General features: G+C 41.4%; 1 protein-coding gene across 1 annotated transcript; it reads left to right on the top strand.

Moving 5' to 3' along the window:
• Positions 1-427: 427 nt before the first annotated feature.
• On the top strand, positions 428-22328 carry KIAA1210 (the record flags this gene model as incomplete). Its single annotated transcript, XM_082610360.1, has 8 exons — positions 428-541; positions 856-981; positions 5678-5833; positions 13498-13606; positions 15326-18043; positions 19501-19664; positions 20617-20716; positions 22180-22328. The coding sequence occupies 8 exons, from the start codon at positions 428-430 to the stop codon at positions 22326-22328; spliced, it is 3636 nt and encodes a 1211-aa protein (XP_082466486.1).
• Positions 22329-23235: the final 907 nt, after the last annotated feature.

Genomic DNA, 23235 nt, shown 5'->3' with positions numbered 1-23235 from the left:
GGTAGGTAAACTATATCTCAGTAAAAGTAAAGCTATTATATAAAAAAGGTACGTGTTGATCATTAAAAAGGATCAAAATTATGCAGAAGTACATAGAGTATAAAATGAAAATACCCCTCCTGTTCCTAGTGCCATTCCTCAGAGGGAACCACCACTAACAATATGGTGGATATCCTTCCAGACTTTTCTCTATGAACACAACCTACATATGTATGTAATATACGTATATGTATTAAATGGGACCATACTATTCTTTATTTTTTTCACTCTATATCTCACGGACAACCTTCTGTGTCAGCACATATGCTTCTGAGGTGTCTATGGTAGGCCATATTATAGACATATTGATGCATGTGTTTTTGGTTCCTTTGGTTCCCTTGGCTGCTTTCATAAGACTTTTTCCTTTCTGTCCAGGGCCAAGAGCAGCATGGGGAACAAAGTCCTGTCCTATGACAGCACCTTCATGTTGGAGTCTGAGTCTGAAAGATCAGGAAGCAGAATAGGCCCCACTCCAGAGGTCCAGAGAGACAGACTGCTTCAGGTAATAGTGAACTCGAGCATCAGTGCCTAATTGGACTACTCATCTTCCATTCCCGACTCCTCTCCTGTCAAAAAACAAGGAGGGAGGAATTTGGACCTGCTTCTCAGCTGATTCTACCTCACTGTTGTAAACATTGATGAGAGAACAAATAAATACATGATGTGCTTACCTAGTGCCCGGCACACAGTGTTGGCTGGTATCACCATATTCACTCCTCTTTACACACCCCAAGAATGCTTTAAGTATTATGACAGTGACATTCCACTGTTAATGTGCAGACATTCCAACTCCCATGTTTTTTCTTTCTTCCTCAGAGATCTCATGTTTTTAGAGGTCTGCCTAGAGCTTGGACTGATAGTATGCATGGAGCTGTGTTTGAAGCTATGCAGCAATATGTGCCCAGAAGTGGAGTCTGGGTTTCAGGCTCCAAGATCACTGAGGTAATAGGAGAGAATTGTTCAAAGTCGGACAGATAGACCTACACTTGAATCCTTGCTCTGCTACTATTGGCTCTGAGACTTTGGGCTGATTGCTTAATCTCTCTAAGCCTTCCTTTCCTCATCTACGTTGGGTATAATAGTAATATCTACCTCAAAGGGTTGCTCGTGAGGATTGAATAAAGATTCAGAGAGATTAAAGAAATTGCTCAAACTGACCCATATAGCTAGTGGTAGACCCGGAACTCTGAGCCAAATGTGTTGACCTCCAAACCCATAGTCTTTCCCTTACACCAGTCTCTAAGATGTTGAGCTTCTCTGGCCCTGCCTCCACAGGAAGGAGGGTACATCTTTAGTCTCTGTAAAATGCAACACATACGTAGAACAGCCTCTTACCTCCAGTTACCCCTACCCATTGCTCAGTCAGACTCTTCTCCACTAGAGAGCTGATTATTTTGCATTTGGCAAGAGGTAACTGGGGCTTATTTCTGACATGTCTGCTTAAGACCCCCTATCTCTCGCTCTGGTTTTCATACTGTGTGTGGAAGTTCTGCTGGGTACATTAGCCATGAAGGGTGGAGAAGCAAACACTGAGATGGTCACCAGTAGCGCTGATCTTATGGTTGTAAAGCAGCCCCTAGGTCAGCAGATTGTTGGCCTCTCACACTACAGCAGGAAAAGTCACTTCCATGAACTTTCCAGTCTTCAGTTTTAAACATCAACACCAGCTTTCACTTGTCTCCACAGCTATACTCCCTTGGCATCCAGCGGCAAAAATCCAGGTACACACGTGCAAATGCCATGGGGTTATTTCTCATATTCAGAAAGGGGAACACTGTTTCCTGGGCTCCTCCCTCTCTCCCTCCTCTCAGTCCCAGAAACAAAGAGACTCTTATAGAAGAGATAGTCCATTAAAATAAAAAAAAGATAAGAAAAAGATTCTAGGGGCATTTCTTCCCACAATGAAGGGGGCAGAAAAAACCACAGTAACCCAAAGACAAGTTTTTTAAATGTCTGGTTTGGACCCACACCTCATACTTTTGGTTTGCTCCCTTAGTCCCTCCCCTGGGAAACAGGGCTGAAGATGGAGTAGGGTGTTAACAGAAGCTGAGTCATCAACAACCAGATTGATGTTTGCGTGGGAAACTTCCCTTAAGTGCCAAGGTGACATTCCTAAATGATAGGGTGGTTGATAGCATTAAGTCAAGGGTCCTGACATGTAGTGTTGCATAGAAGCTGGGGTAAATACGGACTTGGCCAATGGTTGGGTCCCTTGAAGGAGCAGGATTCTTTTTTTTTTAATCTTTTTTTATTTTTTTGCTTTATAACAAATTTAATCAGTTATACATGTACATATGTTCCCATATCCCCTCCCTTTTGCGTCTCCCTCCCACCCTCCCTATCCCACCCCTCCAGGCTGTCACAAAGCACCAAGCTGATCTCCCTGTGCTATGCGGCTGCTTCCCACTAGCTATCTACCTTACGTTTGGTAGTGTATATATGTCCATGCCGCTCTTTCACTTTGTCACAGCTTACCCTTCCCCCTCCCCATATCCTCAAGTCCATTCTCTAGTAGGTCTGTGTCTTTATTCCTGTCTTACCCCTATGTTCTTCATGACATTTTTTTTTCTTAAATTCCATATAGATGTGTCAGCATACAGTATTTGTCTTTCTCTTTCTGACTTACTTCACTCTGTATGACAGACTCTAGGTCCATCCACCTCATTACAAATAGCTCAATTTCATTTCTTTTTATGGCTGAGTAATATTCCATTGTATATATGTGCCACATCTTCTTTACCCATTCATCCGATGATGGACACTTAGGTTGTTTCCATCTCCGGGCTATTGTAAATAGGGCTGCTATGAACATTTTGGTACATGACTCTTTTTGAATTATGGTTTTCTCAGGGTATATGCCCAGTAGTGGGATTGCTGGGTCATATGGTAGATCTATTTGTAGTTTTTTAAGGAACCTCCATACAGTTCTCCATAGTGGCTGGACCAGTTGACATTCCCACCAGCAGTGCAAGAGTGTTCCTTTTTTTCCACACCCTCTCCAGCATTTATTGTTTCTAGATTTTTTGATGATGGCCATTCTGACTGGTGTGAGATGATATCTCATTGTAGTTTTGATTTGCATTTCTCTAATGAGCAAAGATGTTGAGCATCCTTTCATGTGTTTGTTGGCAGTCTGTATATCTTCTGTGGAGAAATGTCTATTTAGGTCTTCTGCCCATTTTTGGATTGGGTTGTTTGTTTTTTTTGTTATTGAGCTGCATGAGCTGCTTATAAATTTTGGAGATTAATCCTTTGTCAGTTGCTTCATTTACAAATATTTTCTCCCATTCTGAGGGTTGTCTTTTGGTCTTGTTTATGGTTTCCTTTGCTGTGCAAAAGCTTTTAAGTTTCATTAGGTCCCATGTATTTATTTTTGTCTTTATTTCCATTTCTCTAGGAGGTGGGTGAAAAAGGATCTTGCTGTGATTTATGTCATAGAGTGTTCTGCCTATGTTTTCCTCTAAGAGTTTGATAGTGTCTGGCCTTACATTTAGGTCTTTAATCCATTTTGAGCTTATTTTTGTGTATGGTGTTAGGGAGTGATCTAATCTCATACTTTTACATGTCCCTATCCGGTTTTCCCAGCACCACTTATTGAAGAGACTGTCCTTTCTCCACTGTACATTCCTAGGAGCAGGATTCTTAATGGATTAAGTGACATTCAGAGCAACTGGGAGATTGTGGGAGAGGAAATCCAGGCATACAGTTTTGTTAGAAATACCAAGACCGAGCCAATTTTTGGTTTTGATCTGATAAATGCACGCATCCCCCACCCCCCGAGAGGGGGTGTCAGTGCCCATCGACATGTATTAGCTCTAGAATTACCACAGTTATCTAAGTAGGAGAGGAGTGAACGGCCGAAGGAACCATAAGTGATTTCATGAGCCATTCGGAGTTTCACCACCCTGGCTGTGCGTACGTAGACACGCATGGATTCATCTCTGACAAGCATATGCTACTGGCAAATTTTCATCTGATGTCCTATCTGAAGTGTTATGAATGTGGGTGCCTAGATTACTCTTCAAGATGTTTCATGTTCTTTTTATTTGAGGACAAATTGACAAGAAGAGGTAATAGCAGATTATTAGCATCTTCTTATTGTTGAATCAAACTGAATTCAGTCATTTAAGAAACTGAGACTACAAAGCAGCTTTTCTTATTGCTCACAGACCCAACTCTCCCTCTGCAGCCCTTCCTAAGGAAGCAGGCACACCACCTCTTCTGGCTGTTGCCTTTAAACTTCCTGAACTTGAGTATGGGACATACTCCTGGCCCTTGTAGTTAGGAGACAGGAGTGCGGATTGGTTAAGAACGTAGGCTTAAAGACAAGCAGACCTTTTCAGGTGCTTGCTCTGCCACTGTGAGAGTTAGGGCCAGCCATGTAATTTCTCAGACCTGGTTTTCCCCATCGGTAATATGGAGACCACAAGAGCAAATGCTTTCAAAGAAGTGTAAGGTTCGAATGAAATACATCTATGGAGAGCACTCCCTGCCTGGCAGGGAGAAAAATCTCAAATCAATAACCTAGCTCTCCAGATTAAGGAACTAGAAAGAGTAAAGCAAGCTAAACCCAAAGCTAGCAAGGGGGAGGAAATAATAAAGATTAAAGCAGAGTAAAGCCTTCAGTAAAAGTTAGCTGCCATTAGTATAGTGATTATTATCACAATTGGGCTTGGGGATGGTTAATCCCCAAGGTCTCTCCTCAAGAGCCCCCAGTGGGACCTGGTAGTAATAAGAGGGCACCTTAGACATTGGCTGGGAATACCCCACAGGCAGAAACTCATTGTGGCCCCTTTTCTTTGGCTTTGAGAGCTTGACTGCCGTCTGTCCTGAGCAGGAGCAGAGCCTATGACAGAAGCAAGCATGTCAGCTCCATGACAACAAGGATTTTGTTTTGTTTATTGCTGTAGGCCCACTGCCTAAAATGGGTATGGTACACTGTACATGCTTAGCCAGTATTTGTTAATGATAAAATCAGGTATTCTGATCCACATCAAGAGGACCATGGCAGGGACCAGTGCCTCAAATTCAAGTGTACCATGAACTTCAAACTGGAATCAACTAAATCAGTCTGCTGAAGCTCAAGGTAAACCCAAATGATCAATTTTATCCACTTCAGAAAACTAGTAAGCCAGTTCTAACCAGGACTAGTTCTGTAGATTTTCTAAAAATCCCAGAAAATCAATCTTGACAGGCTTAAGATAAGCAGCCAACACGGTCAAGATTTGATCCAGACAATTCCTGGACTGATAGAATGATAGAAATCAGGATTGGAGTTTGGATGCCAAGCCCAGACCATAACTCAAAGACTCATCTTCACAAGATCTGGACTTCCAAAGACAGGGCCAAGATCAAAACAAAAATCAGACTCAAACAAGATTTATAGTTGGCATCAGTAGGAGGTAACACCAGGATTCTGGTTTTGATCAAACAAGCAATTTGAAGTTTCTGTCTTTGGGGATTGGCAAAAGTGTGCAGCAACCCAGAGAGTGAACCAAGGCTATTCGTCTTTGGTTTGAGTACGTACTGGTTCATTGTTTTCACTTTGGGTTCTTAGCCCTTCAGTCATTAAGCAACAAGTAACTTGGAGGAAGGCACACAAGTTTTAACTTTTTCCTTCTGTCCTCCTCCTTGACAGATCCCACCACAGCACCCATGCCAACCCAGGACCAACCCACGTCTTATTCGATCTGACACAGTCTTTAGGGATTTTGAAGAAATCTCTGTTGAGGATGAGTCACCGAAGAGCCCACGAAAGGAGGGTTCATCAGACATGACCCTGACATTGAAGAAGGCAAGTGTTAGCTCCATCCTAAGTCTCAGGTTGTGGGGGACGCTTTTATTCCTGCTGTAGCTCAATACTAGGGGGATGTCTGGGGAAGGAGCTGACATTCTTGCTTTTGATTTGTCTGGTGGTTTACATTTTCTGTCTAATTCTACAAACCAAATAATCAGCACTGTAATTTATAAGCAATGGAAGACAGTATTTCTGAAAAAAAAGTTTGCAGATGTTTTCAGTGATTTCATGAAGAAAACAATAGAGATTTTTATGGAAGTAAAGCCTCTACAGATTCCAATGCCAAAATCTCAAAGGTTAGGGCATGTAGTATTGTTTGATAGACACATATTCGTATGAAAAGTCATTTGACACGAGAGGGCAGGTATGTGTATTTCATATGTCTAGCTTTGCCAACCAAAAAATACCCATCAACAACTGGAAAATCAGCAGATTTTGCTCATATCAACACTTCCATTCTCATACTATTGCGTGGTTAATTTGATTGGTTGTTTTTGAACTTGAGAGGGCTTTTAGAGTGAAGTAGAGTTTAGAACAATTAACCGTGGGGACTAAAAAGTATACAGAAAGGTAATTTATGATGAAGATAATTAGCCAGTCAGCACAAAACACTGTTTTGATGTTAAAAGATTCTATGGAGGGAAGCAGCCTTCAGTTAGATATGGCAACAAAAATACAATTTGGTTAGGACCAAAGTTAAGGCACAGGCTTTAACATTCCTTGTTGTCATGGAGCTGACATGCTTGCTTCTGTCATAGGCTCTGCTCCTGCTCAGGACAGATGGCCGTCAAACTCTCAAACCAAATTAGGATGCTCACTGATTTATGAATCTAGGCTATGACAATAGCACTAAGTCAGACAAACTGGAACAGTCTGAACTGGTGGAAGGATTGAATTAGGTAACATTTTGTATCATGGTAAAATACACATAACATAAAATTCATCATGTTGAAGTGTACAATTCAGTTGCATTAAGTACACTCACAATGTTGTGCAACCGTCACCGCTCTCCAGTTCCAGAACAGCTTTGGTTCCTGCATGAGGAAGCCCCAGGCCCACTAAGCAGTCACTCATCATTCCTCCTCCCTCTCAGCCCCTGGTAACTACTAATCTGCTTTCTGTCTCTGGATTTGCCTATTCTGGATACTTCATGGAAATGTAATCATACAATATATGGCCTTTTGCATCTGGCTTCTTTCACTTAGCAAATGTTTTTGAGGTTCATCCACGTCGTAGCACAGATCAGTACTTCAGTCATTTTTATGGCTGAATAATACTCCATTGTATGGAGGTCCCATGTTTAGTTTAGCTGTTCATCCGTTGATGAACATTTGGGTCCTATCCACCATCGGCTATTGCTGCTGTGAACATTCATACACAAGTCTTTGTTTGAACACCTGTTTTTAATTCATTTAGGTATATACCTAGAAGTAGAACTGCTGGGTCATATGGTAACTCTATACTTAACTTTTTGAGGACCCACCAAACTGTTTTCCCCAGCAGCTACACCACTTCACATTCCCACCAACTATATATGAGGGTTCCAATATCTCTACATCCTGGCTAACACTTGTTATTTTCCTTTTTTTATATACAGTGTTTCTAGTGGGTGTGAAGTATCTCACTGCGGTTTTGATTTGCATTTCTCTAGTGACTAATGACGTGAAGCATCATCTCATATGCTTATTGGCCATTTGTATTATCTTCTTAGGAGAAATGTCTATTCAAGTCCTTTGACCATTTTTAAATTGGGTTGTTTGGTTTTTTTTTTTTTTTTTTTTTGGGGGGTTGTTTGTTTTTTTGTTGTTGAGTTGTAAAAGTTTTTTTATATATTCTGGATACTACACCCTTATCAGATATACGATTTTCAAAAAATTTCTCCCATTCTGTGAGTTGCTTTTTAACTTTATCAGAGAACAAAATTGGATAAAATTTTAAAATTTTTGTTGAAGTCCAATTTATTGATTTTTTTCTTTTGGTACTTGTGCTTTTGGTGTCATATTTAAGAAACCATTGCCAAATCTAAGATCATGAAGATTTACCCCTATGTTTTCTTCTAAGAGTTTTAGCTCTTATATTTAGACCTTTGATCCAGTTTGAGTTTATTTTTACATATTGTGTGAGATAAGGGTCTAACTTCATTCTTTCGCATGTGGCTATCCAGTTGTCCCAGCACCATTTGCTGGAAAGACTATTCTTTCCTCCATTGAATGGTCTTGTCACCCTTCTGCAAATCACTTAACCGTAGATGAATGGGCTTATTTCTGGACTCTCAATTCTATTCTATTGATCTATATGTCTATGCTTATGCCAGTACTACACTGTCCTGATTACTGTAGCTTTGTAGTAAGGTTTGAAATCAAGAAGTGTGAGTCCTCCAATTCTATTCTTCCTTTTCAAGATCGTTTAGGCTATTCGAGATCCCTTGAAATTCTGTATGAATTTTACTATCAGTTTTTCCATATCTTCAAAAAGACACATTGGGATTTTGATAAGGATGGCTCTGAATTTGTAGATCACTTTGGGGAGTATCACCATCTTAACATTAGGTTTTCCAATCCATGAACATGAGATGTCTTTTCATTTTTTTAGTTCTTTAATTTCTTTCAGCAATATTTTGTAGTTTACAGTGTGCAAGTCTTGAACCCCTTGGTTAAATTTATTTCCAATTAGTTCATTCTTTTTGATGCTATTGTAAATGGAAGTGTTTTCTTAATTACCTTTTTTGGGTTGTTCATTCTGAGTGTACAGAGATACAACTAGAGTTTGTGTGTTGATTTTGTATCTTTCAACTATGGTTGATTCATTTATTAGCTCTAACAGATTTATGGGGATTTTTCAGAATTTTCTTTTTTTAAATTTGTTAATCATTTAATTTCTTTTCTTTATAGTATGTCATTTATGTTGACTTCTCTATACAAATTTACTTGGTATTTTCTTCTGCTTTCATGAGCATGCAAAATCTATCTGGGAATTTTTTCCCCAGACATTGTAATTTTCATATGTTCTGGGAATTTCTATTTGGCTCCTTTTAAAAATAGTTTTCATTTCTCTTTGAAATTCCATATCTGATCATTCATTATAAGTATAATGACTATATCTATATACAGAATTTTCTGTACATAAGATTATGTCATTTGTAAAGAGGGATAGTTTTACTTCTTCCTTTCGAATTTGTAGGCATTTTCTTTCTTTTCCTTGCCTAATTGCTCTGGTTAGAACTTCCAGTAGACTGCTGAATAAAAGTGGCAAAAGCAGACATCTTTGTCTTTTTCCTCATCTTAGGGGAAAAGCTTTCACCATTAAGCCTTTCACCATCAGGTATGATGTTAGCTATGGGTTTTTCATATATGCTTTTTATCCCTAGTTTGCTAGTTGCTTTTTTTTTTTTTTTTTTTTTTTTTTTTTGCGGTACGCGGGCCTCTCACTGTTGTGGCCTCTCCCATTGTGGAGCACAGGCTCCGGATGCACAGGCTCAGCGGCCATGGCTCACGGGCCCAGCTGCTCCGCGGTATGTGGGATCCTCCCGGACCGGGGCACGAACCTGCGTCCCCTGCATTGGCAGGCGGACTCTCAACCACTGCACCACCAGGGAAGCCCTGTTAGGTGCTTTTAACATAAAGGGTATTGGATTTTGTAAAATGCTTTTTTTACATCAATTGTGATGATATTATTTTTTCTTTCTTTCTATTAATATGGTATATTACATTTGATTTTCATAATATATTACATCATTATTTTCATATGTTGAATCTCCTTGCAATTCTGGGATAAATCCCAGTTGCTCGTAAAGTATAATTGCCCTTAATATGCTGTTGGATTTGGTTTGCTAGTATTTTGCACATGTATTCATGAGGGATGTAGGTCTATAGCATTCTTTTCTTGTGATGCCTTTATCTGGCTTTGGAATCATGGTAATGTTTGCCTCATAGAATCAGGAAGTGTTCCCTCATATTTTTTTGAAATATTTGTGAAGGATTGGCATTATCCTTTAAAAGTTTGGTAGAATTCACCAGTAAAGCCATCTGGTCCTGGTTTTTTCTTTGTTGGGAGGTTTTGATTACTGATTCAATCTCTTTACTTGTTATAGGTATATTCAGATTTTCTATTTCTTTTTGATTCAATTCTGGTAATTTGAATGTGTCTAGGAATTTATCCATTTCATCTAGGCTATCTATACATTTATTCATAGTACTGTCTTATAATCCTTTTTATTTCTATAAGGTCAGTAGTAATTGTTCCCTTTCATTCTTATTTTAGTAATTTGTATCTTGTCTCTTTTTTTCTTAATCAATCTAGCTAAAGATTTGTCAATTTTGTTTTACTTTTCAAGGAACCAACTTTTGGTTTCATTGATTTTCCATATTGTTTTTCTGTTCCCTATTTCATTACCTCTGCTTTAATCTTTGTTATTTCCTTCCTTTTGCTAGCTTTGGGTTTAGTTTTATCTTTCTAGTTCCTTAAGGTGGAGAGTTAGATTATTGATTTGAGATCTTTCTTCTTTTTTAACAAGTATATACAGCTATAAATTTCTTAGGACTGCTTTTGCTGCATCACATAAATTTTGTTATGTTGTGTTTTAGTATTAATTCACGTCAAAGTATTTTCTAACTTTCCTTTTGATTTCTTCTTTGACCCATTTGTTGCTTAAGGGTGTGTTGTTTAATTTCCACCTATTTGTGAATTTTCCAGTCTTCCTTCTGTTATTGATTTCTAGTTTCGTTCTGTTGTGGTCAGAGAAGATACTTTGCATGATTTCAATCTTTTAACATTTATTAAGATTTATTTTGTGGCCTAGCATATGGTCTATACAGGAGAATGTTCCATGTGTATTCCAGAACAGTATGTATTATGCTCTCGTTGAATGGAATGTTCTGTATATACCTGTTAGGCTTTACTTGGTTTATAGTATTGTTTCAAGTCCTCTATTTCCTTATTGCTCTTCTGTCTAACTATTTATTCATTATTGAAAGTGGGATACTGAAGTCTCTATTATTGTATAACTGTCTATTTCTCCCTTCAGTCCTGTCAATTTCTGCTTCATGTATTTAGGAGAGGGTCAGTTGTTTGGTGTGTATACATTTATGATTGTTCTATCTTCTGATGGATTGACCCTTTTATCAATGTATAATGTCCATCTTTGTCTCCTATAACAATTTTGACCTGAAGTCTGTTTTGTTTGATGTTAGTATAGCCACCCGACCTCTCTTTTGGCTACCATTTGCTTGGAAACCCTTTAATCATCCTTTCACTTTCAACTTATTTGTGTCTTTGGATCTAAAGCGAGTCTCTTGTAGAGAGCATATAAGTGGATCATGTTTTTAAAATTCATCTTGCCAATTTCTGCCCTTTTAATTGGAGAGTTTAATTCATTTACATTCATAGCAATTACTGATAAGGAAGGACTTCTTCTGTTTTGCTCTTTTTTCCCCTATATATCTTACATCTTTTTTGTACCTCAGTTCTTCCATTACTACCTTATTTTGGATTTAATTAATTTTTTTCAGTGTACTGTTTTCATTCCCTTCTCTATATATTTTAAAATTATTTTCTTAGTGGTTACCTTGGGGATTACAATTAAGAAAATTAACATTTTAAGACATGTAGTTTTCTCTTTCTATTAACTTGAGTAAGCTAACTATGTATTTTATAGGTTAATGGAGTTAAATTATTTATAGTCAATATTTCCTAACATCAATCTAAACATTTGTCCTGCTTTAATGTAATAAACTCTCTATTAGTAAATTCAAGAATTGAGTCAGGTTGTTATAGGTTAAATCTTGGGCTTGTAGGCAGAAAGTCTAATCTTTGGTGGTGCAGTAAAACCCTTACCATCCCCAGGCATGAGAGCTTCTCAGCTATTTCTGCCATCCTCCCTGGTTTGTTAATTCACTAGGGTGACTACAAGGGGGGCAGGTGGCAGCAACAGTAGCAATAGCAGCAGAAGGGCCACACTGTATCCAGTGTAATAGGTCATGTTCATTATTCATCCAAATCATCAAGAAAAGTTGGACTATATTCCCTGATTCCTATTTAGGAAGATAGGGAAGTGATGCCTTTGGAAAAGGTTTTTACTAAAAGCTAAGAATTAAAAGATGTTGGTATTTTAAAGGATGTGTCAGTTAGCTGGAAGATTCACTTTGGTGAATCTTTAGTCTCAGTGACTCTGGGCTATAAGTAAAGGGCTGTAAATCAGAGCTGGAAAAGATTAAAAGATTTCATAGTTACAAGCATTTTACAGGGAAGGACAGTAAAGCACAAATAGATGCCCAGGGTCAAACACTCCGGTAGTGGCAGAGCTAAGGCCAGAACCCAGTCTTTTGACTTCCAGCCCAGTACCCTTTTCACCCCATCATGTTGCCCCTAGCTTAAACATTACAGTTTAGCTTTAAAAGGAAAACAAAGTATAAGTTGAAAGAACAGTTGGTAGGGTGGCCAGCCTAGGAGGGCGTTCCGGTGGCCCTGAATCTCCTTGGTTTGGTGTCAAGCAGAGGCTGATCAATTACTATGCACTAAATCCTGTATATGCATGATCACCTGGAAACCTCACCACAAACCTGGAAGACAGGGAATGTTGGCTAAGGGAAACTTAGTGTGACTCTTCTTTCTGACTTTCTTCCTTCTGCCTAATTGAGGAAAGGCCTGGGTAGCGCTCTCTAACAAGGCCAGGACATCTACTTCTTCCTTGTGACTCTCTCCCTGACACATGGATGAATACAAAAGAGTCCAGGAACATTTATGACACAGAGGCTGCTGCCACTGGCTCCCTGCTTTGAAATCTCTTAGGTCTGCAAGTCCCACAGGAGGTTTCCCCTTATCCTTAATTTATAGATGCGGACAGAGATTTAGAAAATAATTTGCCCAAGATCACACAGAGAGTAAATGATGGAGCAAAGATCTGAATCCAGGTCTATCTGACCTCATTCACTCAAAAGGAAATAATTTTGAGCTGTGTCTGTTTACATAGGCACTTCGAGTAGGAACATAAAGAGTTGTATGTTTGCCTTTAGATGCATATCACAAAGGCTTACACAAAGCTAACTACAGACCCTGTTCAGTGCAGTGCAACTCTGACATTTCCAAAGCTGCACTGTCATTATCTGAAAACCTTGATTATAGTAAACCAATTTCACCCCCTTCAGTGTGAGGGCTGAGCCCTTCATCTTTTTCTCTCTTCCTTCCTAACCAAACCCCAGTCCTTTTTCTTCTTTTGAGCTAGAAAGATATAATTCATGCTTTCACTAAATCCCCTGAAAAGAAGCCAACAGGACTCGAATGTGGCTCCCAGGTCCGGTGAAGCAAATTTAAGAATTCCAGTGTTGCCAAGAGTATGATTGTTGTCAGGCCCAGCAACCCCATTTTCAGATTTATGGCCTTGCAGTGTGGGTCAGTGGTTTCTGGGGTGTTTTCTAGAGCTCCCTGCAGCATATCACTCAGAGATCAGAAACCTCAAATCTAGGTGAACCACTTCCAACAGGTAAAATGATCACCAGGTTATGGGCGCCATTGGAAATAATTTCCATGAATTGTATTATTATGCTCCCAACAGAGCCATTTGGATAGTAAGGACATTTTTCCTGATGCTCTTTTCTTCGGCAACCATGCAGGGGTGGGTTCAGAGCACTTAAGTCTGATTCAAGCTCTTTCTTTCCCTCTTTTAGGCAAAACCAAAGCAGGAGAAGCCAAGCCTTCCACTGGCTTCTGAAGAAAAGAAAAGAACAACCGAACCGAAAGAAGCTGACCAAAAGAAGCCGAAAAAAGACAGTACAGGTTGGCACATCTTCACCCTCACTCAGAATCATGTCCTCAAGCTTAATGGCATGGTGCTATGTGACAGGAACCCAGGCCTGCTGTTGGTGGTCCTCAGAGAGCCTTCAGTTTAAGATGCATACTAATGTTGTCCAAGTTTATCCATCTAAACTGCCCAATTAATACAGTTGCCACTTGTGTGAGATTTAGGTAAAGGGTCATACCTGGATTCCTATTGTACCTAAATGAATTTCCAACCAGAGAGGTGTTTTATGTTTGTTTGTAAGTTTGTTTAATTCTGTGTCTAATGTACATGCTGAGTTCCTCAGTGAGCCCAGATATCCGAGGGCAGCCAGTGATTTCCCCTTCAGCATTCCCCCTCAGCAACAGAACCAGACAATAATAACAGAACTGGCGAAAAAGACCCTGGTTTTTTAAACTTGCTTTTCTCTTCCATTAGAGAGAAAAGGTCTTGTGTTAACAGTGAGACCAGTTCCCATATCCATGGGCGAAGAGGGCTTGGGCAGCTGCAGACAGATGTCCTTGGCAGCCAACACCCATCAAATCCCCAAACAACAAAAACCACTGGAGTGAAAATCTGTGTGTGTGTGTGTGTGTGTGTGTGTGTGTGTGGATGTGGATGTTAGCTCCAGCTGATACCAATCTAATTTCAAGCAATACTTGATAAACCAAAATTCCTGTTCCACAAATTAAGTCAAACAGCTATTTCATATTTTTGCCACAAAGGATTTCACATGTGGGTTCAAAGGCAGGATATCTCTAAATACGTTTTCCCATGAAAAGTAACAAAACCACAAAACTCTTCTGCATAACAACAACAAAACAAGAAATTAAATGAGCAATTTCTTTTGCTTTCTTTTTATCCTCTTTTCATATTTATTTTTAATAGCTGTCACTTTTACACACAGAGGATAATACTTATTCAGTGTCCATGAGGGCAGATAACTTTGGTTTTCCATGTCATGGGAGTGGTTTGGAGTACAGCACCCCATGCTCAGCACTATATGCTAGATGTGAAACCACTAGGTGGAGCTAGGGACCAGTGGATGATGAGGGAGGGGAGGCCCCCGAGGGCCCTCCCACCTGGGGATTAAAATAAGTTCCTTAGTAAAAGTACTAGAGAGGAGAGAAGCAGTCTGTAGAACTGCTGCCTTGTGCTTGACCTGAAGCCTGTGGACCGAGGCAGTTGTTAAGGCTTTCCAAGAATGGCTTTGCATGTATATTACATCAGATTATTTTAATAAAGAGAGTTGAAAGCAGAAGAAATGGGGGGCCATAATCCTACCTTCCAGATAACCCCTGTTGACACCTTTCTAAAAAATAAAGCAATACCTGCATATTATATAAAAATTAAGTAGAATTAAGTAGAAAATAGAAATACTAAGTAGGAAGTAAAATTTCCCTTCACCCTGCCCCAGTCAGTTTCCTAAAAGGTAATCGTTGTTACAAGTTCAAAAATTGCCTTTTGCTGTGTCTCACATCTAATGGTGATGTGCCAACCTTGGAATCAGTTCATAAAACCGGATTTCACTTTGATTTAAAAATTTCCCACCACAGAAGGCTAATAGTGACCAAGTTGTTCTCTGTGTTCTGAATAGCTACTTCTCCCTGCTAGGGAATTCAATAGCAAATGGGTACCCATTGGGCCAGGGAGGAGTATTCTTATTTTACAAAATTTAAAGTACACATCTTTCCTTTCCTTACTTCTATTTGGTACAGGTGCCTCAGGCTGGGAACCGAGAAACAAAACTGGGACTTATGAACAGAAGACAACAGATCAGGCTGCAAACAGAGATGCTGCTGAGAGCCAGGGCTACCCATTTCCAGCAGCATACAGAAGACAATGTGGAAGGAGAGGCTCAAGTACTTCAGAAATACGTGAGCATGAATCCAAAGGAAGAAGCTTTAAACCATCCAGTCGAGCACTTGGCCTAGGTAATGGAGCTGGGTCCCCACCTGCCGGTAAGACTGCCAGGGGTTTCCCTTGCTGGCACCTGCCGTTGGAGAAGCAAGTCACGGAGCAGCCCCCAAAGGCACGAACAGAAAGCGCTACTCCTCAGGAGCTGCTTTCAGATAAAGATGACATGGGAAGGAGAAATGCTGGTATAGATTTTGAAGGCAGAAAAGCATCAGCATCACAACCCATACCTGAAGACATGGAAGAGTCCATGGTTAGTGGTCTGTCACCATCCCATGAAGATGGGGCTTCTGGAGCCAAGAAGCCAGAAGCCAAGAAGACAGAAACCAAGAAGAAAGAACCCGTGGTAGGAAGCCCTTCTACAACCCGAGATATTTTCTCAGTGACACTGGAGCATCAGGTGTTTATGGATCCTTCTCATAGCCAGTCAGAAGAGGAAGAAGCGTCCAGCTTTGATTTGAAAAGTGTCCAATTTAAAATGAAGTCAGCTCAAGATACCTACAAAGAAAAGTCTCCTGGAAACGTTGTCCAGGCCTTTACAGCAAGCATTTCAGATACCGAGAGAGCTTTGGTACAGGGAGGTATTACTGCAGAGAGGCTGCCTCCCAGAAGCCTTTCCCCGTCCTCAGGGGAGCTGAAAGCTGAAGCCATTGCCTCAGATTCAGAGGGTACTTCAGAGGCGGGCAGTCGTTCTGAGCATCAGCTGGCTTTCCAGCCCTCCAAGAAGCACAAAAATGAACAAGAAGTCTTCCCAGAATCAGAAAGTTCAGCTGTGGAAGTGAGCGGTCCTGAGCAGCAGCAGGCTCCTAGGCGGGGGGCTCCTAGATATTCTTCCCGGGCCTTGGGGAAGCCAGAAGTGGAAGCCGTCTTTTCGCATTACGAGGGTGCTTCCAAAGAGGGGAGTGGCTTTGGGCAGCAGCGGGCTCCCAGGCACTCCCTCCAGCCTTTGCGGAAGTCCAAAGATGGCCAAGAAGTCTTCGCAGAATCCGGTTTTGTAGTGCAAATGACCAGTTCTGATGAGCAGCTGGCTCCCAGATGCGCTTCCCAGGCTTTGGGGGAGCCTGAAGATGAAGTCTCCACAGGATCAAAGAGTTATGTCGAAAAGTACAAGAGGGCTGAGGATTGGAGCAGCTGTGAGGAAAATCTGCGTCCCGGACGCCCTTCCCAGGCTTTGGGGAGGCCCAAAGACCGAAAACAAGTCTCCTGGGCTTCAAAGAATGTATCTGGAGCGTGGGGTGCTTCTGTGCAGCAGATGCCTCCCAGGCACCCTTTCCAGTCCTGGGTGGGCCCTACATCCAAGCAACAAGCCTCTGCAGGTCCAGAGAGCGCTGCTGTGGAGTGGGGCATTCCCATGGAGCCACGGCCTCCCAGAGTGACTTCTGAGGCCCCGATGAGACCAGTAGTCAAACAACCAATCTCTGCAGGTCCAGAGAGTGTCGACATTGAAGGGGGTGCTTCTACCAAGCTGCCGCCTTCCAAACATTCCTGGTCCACTGTAAGACCTAAACTCCAGGAAATGTCAAGTTTTGAGGGTGCTGCTGTTGAGGTGGGCATTTCTGGGAGGTCACTGCCTCCCAGACACCCTGCCCGGTCAGTTAAAAAGTTAAAAGTTGAGGAAATGTCCTCACGTCTAGAGGGCATGGCAGTTGAAGAAGGCATATCTAAGCAATTGGTGCGTCCCAATCTTTTCCAGTTGTTCATGAAGTTCATGGTACAGCACATCTTTTCAAAGAGGCCTTCTACTGAGAAGGGAATCTATGTGGATCCTCTGTCTTCAAATCAACCTTCCAAATCTTTGTCGAGGCCTAAAATCGAGCACCAAGTTTTCTCAGGCTACAAGGGTACCGATACTGAGGGAGGCATTTCTTTGAAGAAGCTGCCTACGAAAAGCCCTTTACCGTGCCTGGGGAGGCCTGAAGGCCTGCAAGAAGTCTTCTCACGTTCAGAGAGCACTCCTGTAAGGTGGAGTAGTTCTAAACAGCAGCTGCCTTGCAGACACCCTGGCCAAGCCAAAGATGAGGCTGAATTTCAGCCACAGACTTTCTCAACAGGCCCAGTGAGTGCACCTGTGGAGTGGAGGGGCTCGGGGGAGCACCTGCCTCCCAGACACCCTTTTCAGGCTCCTGCAGCCCCTGAACAGCAGCAACAGGTTTATTCAAGTCCCAAAAGTGCTGCTGCTAAGGGAACCATTTTGGAGAGCGATCCTAGCTGCTGGTCCCTACCGAGAGACCCAGCTTCTCCAAACAAAACCAAGCAACACAGCCAAGGCTCTGAAGACCTCATTAAGAACATCCTGATTCCTGCTACCAAAGCTGTGAAGTTCACCAGTGCTCCTGTCTGGCAAACGTCCACTTCTGGGGGCACTTACTCTGATCAAGGTAACAGCCATTCAAATTCATCCACCAGTCGGGCTGTTGTTGAAAACGTTTTTGGAGTCCAACTGAGAAAAACCTCTTCCTCACAGAAGTATAAGGGTGAGAAAAAAGATTTTACCAAGCTTCCTTCTGTTTCCCAAAGGGGTCCCCTCTGGACATTTGTCCACATTCTGTAATGGACACATAACCATCTCCCCATCCCCCTTTCCCCGTGTACCTTACATGTAGATAGGAGTTTATGCTTTTCTCAAAATACCTTTATGTGGATTATGCTCCCCTCAGCACCATGTAGATTTTATTTATTTATTTATTTATTTATTTTTAAAGCTGTGGTTTTCTTTTTTCTTTTTTGAAGATCTTGGGGGTAGGAGTTTATTAATTACTTTATTTATTTTTGCTGTGTTGGGCCTTCGTTTCTATGCGAGGGCTTTCTCCAGTTGTGGCAAGCGGGGGCCACTCACTATCGCGGCCTCTCTTGTTGCGGAGCACAGGCTCCAGACACGCACAGGCTCAGTAGTTGTGGCTCACGGGCCTAGTTGCTCCGCGGCATGTGGGATCCTCCCAGTCCAGGTCTCGAACCCGTGTCCCCTGCATTAACAGGCAGATTCTCAAACACAGCGCCACCAGGGAAGCCCACCATGTAGATTTTAAAAGCTGGCTCATTAATAGAGCCCTATGTTCAGACCCTCAGCTTGAAATCTTAATTTATTGTAAATGTTTGTACTTCCACAGCTTCTTAACTCACCTGAAATGTCTAAGAATCCAGAGCTAGGTGATTTTTTGAGCATTTATCGCTCTCAAAGCCTTTGTACCTTCAGGCTCATCATCACACAGTCTTGTACATGCCTATAACCGTATCCATTTAACCACACACTTGCATTAGAGACCACGAAGTAACAAATGCAATAAGATTTTCCTTGGAGTTAGAGAAATGACATCAGTGACCTAAGCGTCTGGCCTCCTAGGAATTTTCCCAGCCCACCTGGCAACTATTGTCCTACCCTGAAATGGGGATAGGAAGAGGGATGGACAAGGGAGGCAAAGGGACCAGTAAGAGGATGGTTTGCAAACTTTGAAGTACAGCTTCTTATCTACTCAAGGAACTCCTGCCTTGCCAAGTGGTGGGGAGGGCACAAAAGAAGGGGGCCCTTCTCTATATGTTATCTTTTTATTTTCATTTGGCAGTTAACAAGGATCCCCATTTGGGACATTATTGTGGGTAGGTCCCAGCCAGTCTCAAGACCCTGCCTGCCTCACTTTATTAATTTATTTTTTAAATAAATTTATTTATTTTATTTATTTATTTTTGGCTTCGTTGGGGGGTCTTCGTTGCGGTGTGTGGGCTTCTCACTGCGGTGGCTTCTCTTGTTGCAGAGCACGGGCTGTAGGCGCGTGGGCTTCAGTAGTTGTGGCTCGCGGGCTCTGGAGCACAGGCTCGGTAGTTGTGGCGCACAGGCTTAGTTGCTCTGCGGCATGTGGGATCTTCCCAGACCAGGGCTCAAACCCGTGTCCCCTGCATTGGCAGGCGGATTCTCAACCACTGCGCCACCAGGGAAGCCCCTGCCTCACTTTAGTTCTAACTTCTTTCATTCCTTTCTCAGGAAAAGCTCCTGGTCGACAGTCAGATCATGCCACCTCAGAGCCAGCTTGGATAACCATGATAAAGCAGAGGCAGGGGAGTCTCCAGGCCAACATTCCCGTGAAAGAGCCAAAAACCAAGAATAGAGCTGGAGCCAAGCCTGAGACTAAGGAACCTAGATATGGGGTAGGACCTGGAGCAGCCCACTAAACACTCCAAAAGGGTGCTGGAGCCAACTGATTAAGCTTACATTGGGAACTTTCCCAGACATGCAGCTCCCAGCATCCCAGGCATGCTGGGATGATGTCTTGCTTCCAATGTCCCATTTTCAATGTCTTTGGAAGTTTTAGAATGAGAACCCCTCTTGTCAAAACTACATAAAACTGACTCAAGAAAACTCAATGAAATTTACATATCGAGATGTCTAAGTTCCTATACTTTTAGGTGCTTACTGAATTGTTGTGGGATCATGTGAAAATCTGTTTAAATCTTTGCTTTAAAGATCTTTTCATTTCATTATTAGTATTTTTAAGGGAGCAGGATCATACAGGGGGCAAAGTCCACCTTAGTTAAAGCTTTGTCAGAGGGAAATACACTAAGGTATATAAACTAATTAATTTAGACCAGTTGTGGAGAGGTTAATTTGAAAAGCTTAAACTGTACAATCTTGAAAAGACCTATTGTTATATCACTTTGTAATGCAAGGAGCGCAAGTCAGATGTAAATAGGTTTTGTTACGTAGAAATCTATGGAACTCAAGTCCGTTAACTGATAAGATTTGTTTGTGACCACCGCATTTCTGTTAGCTTTCTGTTAAGTGCTGGTAAAGTCCTAGAGAAAAGGTTGTTGTCAAGTTACATAATTCTCTTGTTAACCTGTTTACACTGTTTGTATGATTAGACAGCCTTTTCTCCCAGCTCAGAAAGGTGATGAAGTTGAACCAGCTTAGATTTTGTGAACCTAAATTCTGAACCAAGTTGCTTTCTGTGCTATTTCTTTCCTTATCTCTCTCTTTTCTTTTGATTAATGTTGAACTTATAATACCCAGGACAGGACTTGCACCTTGTGATCTGAATAAGTAATTTGCTGTTTTCATGTCAGGACTTACAAGCTTTCTGTTTTGATTTTTGTATTAAAGAGAACTGGCCTTGCAAATGAAAACCAACCAAGGAGTGTTTTCACTTCTGATGTCAACAGACAGGAGATGGCACGGAAGCCACCGAAGTCTACCAAAACAGGTAAAAAACACACCCCAACCCCCACTCCCAAAATAGCCCTGGCAGAAGTTGTGAAACTTTTGCAATTTCAGACAATACATGTCTCTCTTCCCCCAAATCAGCTTATGATTCTCTCATGGTTCTTCCATTAGATACAGACATTAGCTTGTTTTAGGAAAATCCAATTATTATGACTACTGTAAGTCAGTCCAATGTATAATTTTCAGAGGGTCTTCCAGTCTTTTACCCCATCGAGGAAGCTGTATCAGAACAAAATTGTGATCACTCACTAGAACTTTCCTGTGGCTGGTATTCAAGAGGAAAGAACCAAGCCACTTTCTAGTCCATAGCAAAATGGTGTTTTCTCACCTTCTACATTCCCAGGGAAACTGTGGAAAATAATCCACTATAAATGCCCAATGGTATTGGATTGTCTTTTAACTATTTAAAAGGCTTGTTTCAGCCCCTCTGTATTCTGAGCAGAGGTATGAGAGGTGGGGAAATGTTGAAAGCTGAAACAAACACTGTGCTGTGATAGAACAGAATGGGGTCTCATCAGTAGAGTCACGTGCCAGAGGAATATTTTTTTTCAGAAGGAGCAGGGGGAGGGGAGGATAGATTTATATTGAGGCATCTTTGTTCTCTGACTTAGTCCGCCTCATGAAGAAATTAAACTAGGAATTAGGAACCCACCATCTGGCCATGATACAGCAGCACCTGACCTGCTTATAGCTGTGAATAGTCTCATGGGCACAGTAATCCTATCAAGTGGTTCTCAACTCTCACTGTGCTTTAGGATCACCTGATGTACTTTTTAAAAATTACAGATGGCCCTGGATCCATTGCTAGAGATTCTAATTCAATTAGTTCAGGAAATAGTATGTGCATTTGTATTTTTAAAAAGAGCCCTAGGTGGTTCTAATGTGTGGCCAGGGTTGAGAACCACTGGTTGAGTCTAAGCCACTAAGTCAATCAACCGTAAAGCAGGATGAGGGAAGGAGTAGAACTGGGGAATAGTGAAGGAGGCTGCTAGGTAGGAGTAGTTGATATCATGTTATTTAGCATATAGACTTTTACTGGGTGTATCTATTGAGTCATCAACAATCATTTCACACAACATAATGGATTGGCAAAACAAAAACAATATTACCTAATAAGAAATTTAAAAAACTGAACAGATACCATACAACATGTTTCCTCTCTGATCTCACTTCAAAAGTGTAAGACAATCCAATAATAACCACCCAAAGATTGGCAGTTATAGCTGTAGGTATTTTCTCTCAGGCCTTCCCATGTCAGGCCCCTGTGGCTCTAGCCATATTGGTGTTACCCTTTTCACATACCACCCTATGGCATTGCCCATGCACTGACTTCTAGAAGCCAGAGGAAACCTGAAAGGAGGAAAATTTTTACTGCATCCCATAAACGTACCTCAGTATCTCTGGGGCTTCTTACTGCTTGTGTGTTATTTGCTATGGTTCCAGTAAGGTTCGAAGATGAGAAGATATTTCAAGTACCTTCTGTGGAAAAAGAAACCAGAAGGTCTTCAACTGTCCCAGCCATGCTACAACAGCCGGCTAAGCCAACTGAGCCAGGCTGGTTCTCCGTGGCCAAGAAGAAAGACAAAGCATGAAACCATGTAGCCATGTAGTAAAAATCATGCAATAAATAGCTCCTGGGTGGAGTATCAGCATTTTAAATGATAATTGCCAATAGCTGTATTAATGTCACGTAGTGAATTATTTACTGTAACCATTTTTATTAAGCATAAGAGCCTTAAAAGGGGAATTAAAGCTAATAATTATTTGAATGAAACAGATGCCATGAATGCCTAACCTTCAGTACAGTCACTGCCAGCATCTGAAAACCCAGCATTTCCTCTATAAAAACTATATAAAATGTTTGCACTGCTGTCGAACTGAGAAAACTTTAACTTTGAACAATGTGCTTTAGAAGGGAGAAAGCTAAAACATTTTGTTGGAGCAACTAAGAGGTGGTCATTTCCCTTGATCTAATAAATTCATCCTAATGGAAATGTCCAGATGATTTGGTCCAAGGATTGGCTTTTAGGCTTTATGAGCCTAGTTAAATGCTTCAGTTCTTTGGCTGCTTTTCCAAACTTTGCAAAGCCCCCCTAAGAAGATGTGGTAGAAGTGAAAATTCTGGGTCTCCAAGAAAAATTTTGCACAGCCAGTCCCCCAATCAGCCCACTGCCCTTTGAAACACCTTCTTTGTATCCCTGAGGGCTCCCAACACCTGCAACTTATACAGAGCTCTCTTTCCACGTGCCCCATGTCAACCTGTCACAAGTCTGGCAGCAGTGAGCACCTTCCTATGGGGCATAGCATTCCTTGGGGATTATCATACTCCTCTGGATGGTTAGCCCATCAGTGTTTGACCTTTTGCCCCAGTGCCACTGTGACCCTCTCTAGTTGCTCAGAAGTGTACTGCACTTCATACATATCCTATTTTTAAAGCACTTAAGACCCTGTTGAAATTCAAAATTCTGAAGATTCCAAAAGCTGTGCTTTCAATGGGGC

Source organism: Mesoplodon mirus (genome assembly GCF_964341445.2).
Source record: "Mesoplodon mirus genome assembly, chromosome: X".
In the NCBI taxonomy this organism is placed as follows: domain Eukaryota; kingdom Metazoa; phylum Chordata; class Mammalia; order Artiodactyla; family Ziphiidae; genus Mesoplodon; species Mesoplodon mirus.
This window is presented reverse-complemented; position numbering and strand designations above follow the sequence as displayed.